Source organism: Clavelina lepadiformis, chromosome 6, assembly GCF_947623445.1.
Source record: "Clavelina lepadiformis chromosome 6, kaClaLepa1.1, whole genome shotgun sequence".
Lineage (NCBI taxonomy): Eukaryota > Metazoa > Chordata > Ascidiacea > Aplousobranchia > Clavelinidae > Clavelina > Clavelina lepadiformis.
This window is the reverse complement of record NC_135245.1, coordinates 2,090,699-2,094,966: the sequence shown is the minus strand read 5'-3', so window position 1 is coordinate 2,094,966 and position 4,268 is coordinate 2,090,699. Positions and strand designations below refer to the sequence as shown.

At 37.5% G+C, this 4,268-nt stretch overlaps 1 protein-coding gene across 1 annotated transcript; it reads left to right on the top strand.

Moving 5' to 3' along the window:
• Positions 1-2,762: 2,762 nt before the first annotated feature.
• Positions 2,763-3,278, top strand: LOC143462141 (beta-1,3-galactosyltransferase brn-like). The gene has a single exon (XM_076960184.1). The coding sequence runs from the start codon at positions 2,763-2,765 to the stop codon at positions 3,276-3,278; it is 516 nt and encodes a 171-aa protein (XP_076816299.1).
• Positions 3,279-4,268: the final 990 nt, after the last annotated feature.

The following is a 4,268-nucleotide window of genomic DNA, read 5'->3' as shown; positions in this document are numbered from 1 at the left end:
TATTTTATGTGTACGGTATAGGCCTTTACGGTTTTAGGCTAAAAATGATAATTCATACCACGTCACGGAGGTTATCTCCAATTCGTTGTACATGAGATCACAAATGAAAAAACATAGCCATAGTCATACCCACTTGCAATTGCGTTGTGTGTGCTACAATTTATTTGAAAGAATTAAGTTAATTGAAGTTGACCAACTTCTATCTCGACTTCTGCATGGCAGGTTACAGTCATACCGAAATTTGATCACTTTAAAGGCAACATACCTCGTTAAATGACTTTGTCAACTAAATATGTGGCAAAAGGACTGATTTTAATATTTTATGTATATAGTTTATTAACTGGTACATTCACCATTTAGACATTTAATGCATGATATGAATTGTTAGTTTTGCACTTTTTAAACACGTACATTTAAGAAGTCAGCTGCATTCCTGAATTGCTATTATGAACCGAGTTGTGTGTAATCTATTGCGTTTATGGTGTTTGCATTTTAGTCGCGTACTTTAGTGTTTTTTCTTCCGTTGTTTGGCGTTGCTTGCGTGTCATAAAATGGCTGCTGTTTGTTTAATTCGAGACATTCCTGTACCCAAAGCAAGAATCGAGTCTCGTTTGTTAGAGTTTAATCATTAATCAAGCGAACCATTCCACACGGTGGGCTTGAACTAACCGTTGGTTATTTTCAAGGTTGTGACAAGGGTCGTCCCATGCTAAAAACGCTGTTGTGACTAGGATCGGAATACGCTGTATGCGTGAAGCGTTTTAATTTATTCAAGACATCCGGTTAAATTGATTTTATTTACAACTTGATTTATAAGGTGAGCTAACGTCGACGAGGCAGTTCAAAACTTTATGATTGTCCGTTTAAAGCGGAGAAACTCGAAACTGAAGAAGTTGGCGTGACGTTATGAAAAACAGGAGTCAGTAAGCTGCTTGTCTGTAAAGTTAGCTGAATATTTTACGAACAAGCATCCAGGTTTGGGGATTAAATTTGATAAGCCTTCATTTGCTTTGTTGCAGTTGAAAATAAAAAACATGACTCAGGCCCCAACCACAAAAGGCCTCAGCTGGCACGCAGTGTTAGTTAAGTGAAAATGAGATGAAGTGCTGTGGCGCGTGAGGGTCCCAACTCCGAACAAATGACGAGGTTGCTTTCCAAGCAGACATAAATAAGCAAAACGCGCATACCAAGCGCACAGTAATAAACACAATGTCTAATTAAGAAATATTTAAAGCGGTTAGCCCAAAGGTTGGACAAAGTCACCGTGCGGTGGCGCTACAACCGTCACAGTACTGTAAAGATCTAAATAAATTAAAAGATTACTCCCTGCATTTAAAGAAAGGGAAAATATGTAAAGCCATTACAAGATGCAAGATGGCCGCCTTGCTGTTTTCATACCAACAGATGGATTTGAAATTTGAATTATAGGTTATGTGCAGACACGTTCAAAGAGTCAACTAAGTGACGGACGTTTGCCACTTTTTTTCGGTTATATTTTGATGCCATTCTTTGACTACCATCATTTCTTGATGCGCTATGCGAGAGGTTTAAATCGCTCTGCTGAGTGCATACACATTCGTGTAAGTGAATTTACGACGAAAATGTGGCATTGTGTGAATATGAATTTTTGCCCAAATCTGGAACCAATTTTGTTTCACACTTAAGCCCCAACCCGAACTCGAACGGGAAAAGCTCTGAAAAGAGTTACAACTCTGATTCCTAATATATCACGAATAAATTTTTTTTTGCTTTGTCCATATATCTTACTCCTATATCTTCAGCTTGTAATTTGAAAAGAAATGCTATTTCTTGACGGTCACAACAAAATTTTTAAGTATTTTGCTGTTCTGTTTGGGCTTGTCATTTGGGTTCTGTTACTGCTTACCATGCAAGCCAGCTATGTAAAGCTTCAACAGTAAGTATATGTCAGAAACATTTTCAACTTTGAAAACAAAAGACAGTAACCTAAGTTTCAATCGAATGAATCGACTTATCTTAACTCAATATCTTGTGTAAAAGTAAAAAATATTTCTTACACATGCTGCGTTTAACAATAAGCCATGGTTTTTGATTTGCAGCCAAAGTTGTAAAAGGTCAAATAATCTCGAAGCCGTTAACAACACAGCGACGCAGAAGGAAATGACGTTGCAATCAAGAAACGTCACAACCTCGAACAAAACCTACGCTTCCAATAAATCGCTTTATAGCACAATTTCAAGTTCCGCAAAGTCGAACAAGTTTTTAAAAGAACCAAATTTTTATTCCAATAACGACAAAAGCAGCTGTTTACTTGGTACGTTAATATGAATAAATCTTTTAAAGACAAGTATACTGCAATTAAAAAGCAGTTTCAACATTCTGAATTACACTTATTTAAATCAAACGACGTTGAAACTGACCTTGGTATATTTTCGCAGGAAAAAACATATCCTGGAGCATGATTATTTTCATCAAGTCGGCTGCATCTTACGGGATACGTCGCGAATGGATTCGTAAAACCTGGGGTTCTATTGGCTATCTCGATGGCGCCACTTTCCAAATTGTTTTTGTGATTGGTCAAGCACAGGAAAGTACTCGACGAGGAATATGACAGATACGGAGATATATTGCAAGTCGACGTTTCGGACGCGTACCTGTGAGTGAAAGATGTGTTATTTTTCACTTACAATTATTCTACCTGGCATCTTCTAAATCATGGATTTCTATTTGATAAACAATGCTTTAACGATTTCAGAAATGTTGGTTTGAAAACGTTATCGGGGATGCGGTGGACCTCAGACAAGCTTCCCCGTCAATATTTCTACTCCAGCGGTGACGATGATATGATGATTGATCTCGTAAAACTAAAGGAGGCCGTTGATAAGAACATTGCAAAAACTTCTGAGGAAAAGTGGCCAGAATTTCCAATCATTTGCACTTACCAAACAAGAGAGTCATCCCATCCTATACGGGATAAACGACACAAAAATTTTATTTCTGTACAAGATTATAGTGAGCCAAACTGGCCCAAGTTTTGCCTCGGTGGATTCTACACAACCAGCGTTCGCGTCATCAGACAATTGTGGGAAGCGTCGTTGACTTCAAAGCGCATAAATACAGACGACGTTTTCATAACTGGAATACTTCGACAGAAAATTGGAATGCCCGATGAAATGGTGGTGCCAGGAATAAGTGAAACCTGCCAACACTTGGGCGGGTTTATTGAAAACAGATTCAAGACAATGTGGTCAGAAAGAAAGAGGAAATTTGAAAACAAGAGCATCTGTTTTAAACCTTAAGATTACATGGTTTACGAGTCCGTGTTATAACAGAGAGAATTTCTTTTGAGCTCTGTTGTTATATGGCTCCACTTATTCTTATATTTTATGTGTACGGTTTAGGCCTTTAGGATAAAAAATATAAGTAATACCACGTCACGGAGGTTACCTCCAAATACTAAATTCGTTGTACAAGAGATCACAAAGGAAAAAACATAGCCATAGCCATACCCACTTGCACTTGCGTTGTGTGTGCTACAATTTATTTGAAAGAATTAAGTTAATTGAAGTTGACCAACTTCTATCTCGACTTCTGCATGGCAAGTTACAGTCATACCGAAATTTGATCACTTTAAATGCAACATACCTCGTTAAATGACTTTGTCAACTATATATGAAACAAAACGACTGATTTTAATACTTTTATGTATATAGGCCTACTTTATTAATTGGTACATTTGTAACCAAACTTTCTTTACCAGGAACCTTCCCGCTTTGCAGCTAGTCAATTAGCTCTGTCTTCTTTATTCACATTTAATGGCATATCTCTTATGTAAAAACATCCGTCTTTCTGCTATATCACCCAAACGTTACTGAAACTACCCTCGCACGGCACTTCCCAGCCGCACGCAATACCACACCAAAACAAATTCCACGTAATGAGAGAGAATCAACGTGGGACGCTAAATACTAATTAAGCCATCGGGGTAGCGAGAAGAGACGTCACCAGTGATCGAATAAAAACACGTGTACACTTAAACATGTAAAATATGGCAGAACGTGAGCATGCATAAAAATGACTAATGTGAACAACACTGAAATAAAACAAATATAGGCTACATGACCAGACAAACATAAAAATGACACAACAAAAAGGACACGTCCGACTAAATCAATCAATAAAAAGGGGTTCAGAAAAACAGTGTACATTGTGATTGCTATAAAACGGGTGCCTAAAATAAATCTCGTGACACATTCACCATTTAGACATTTAATGCATGATATGAATTG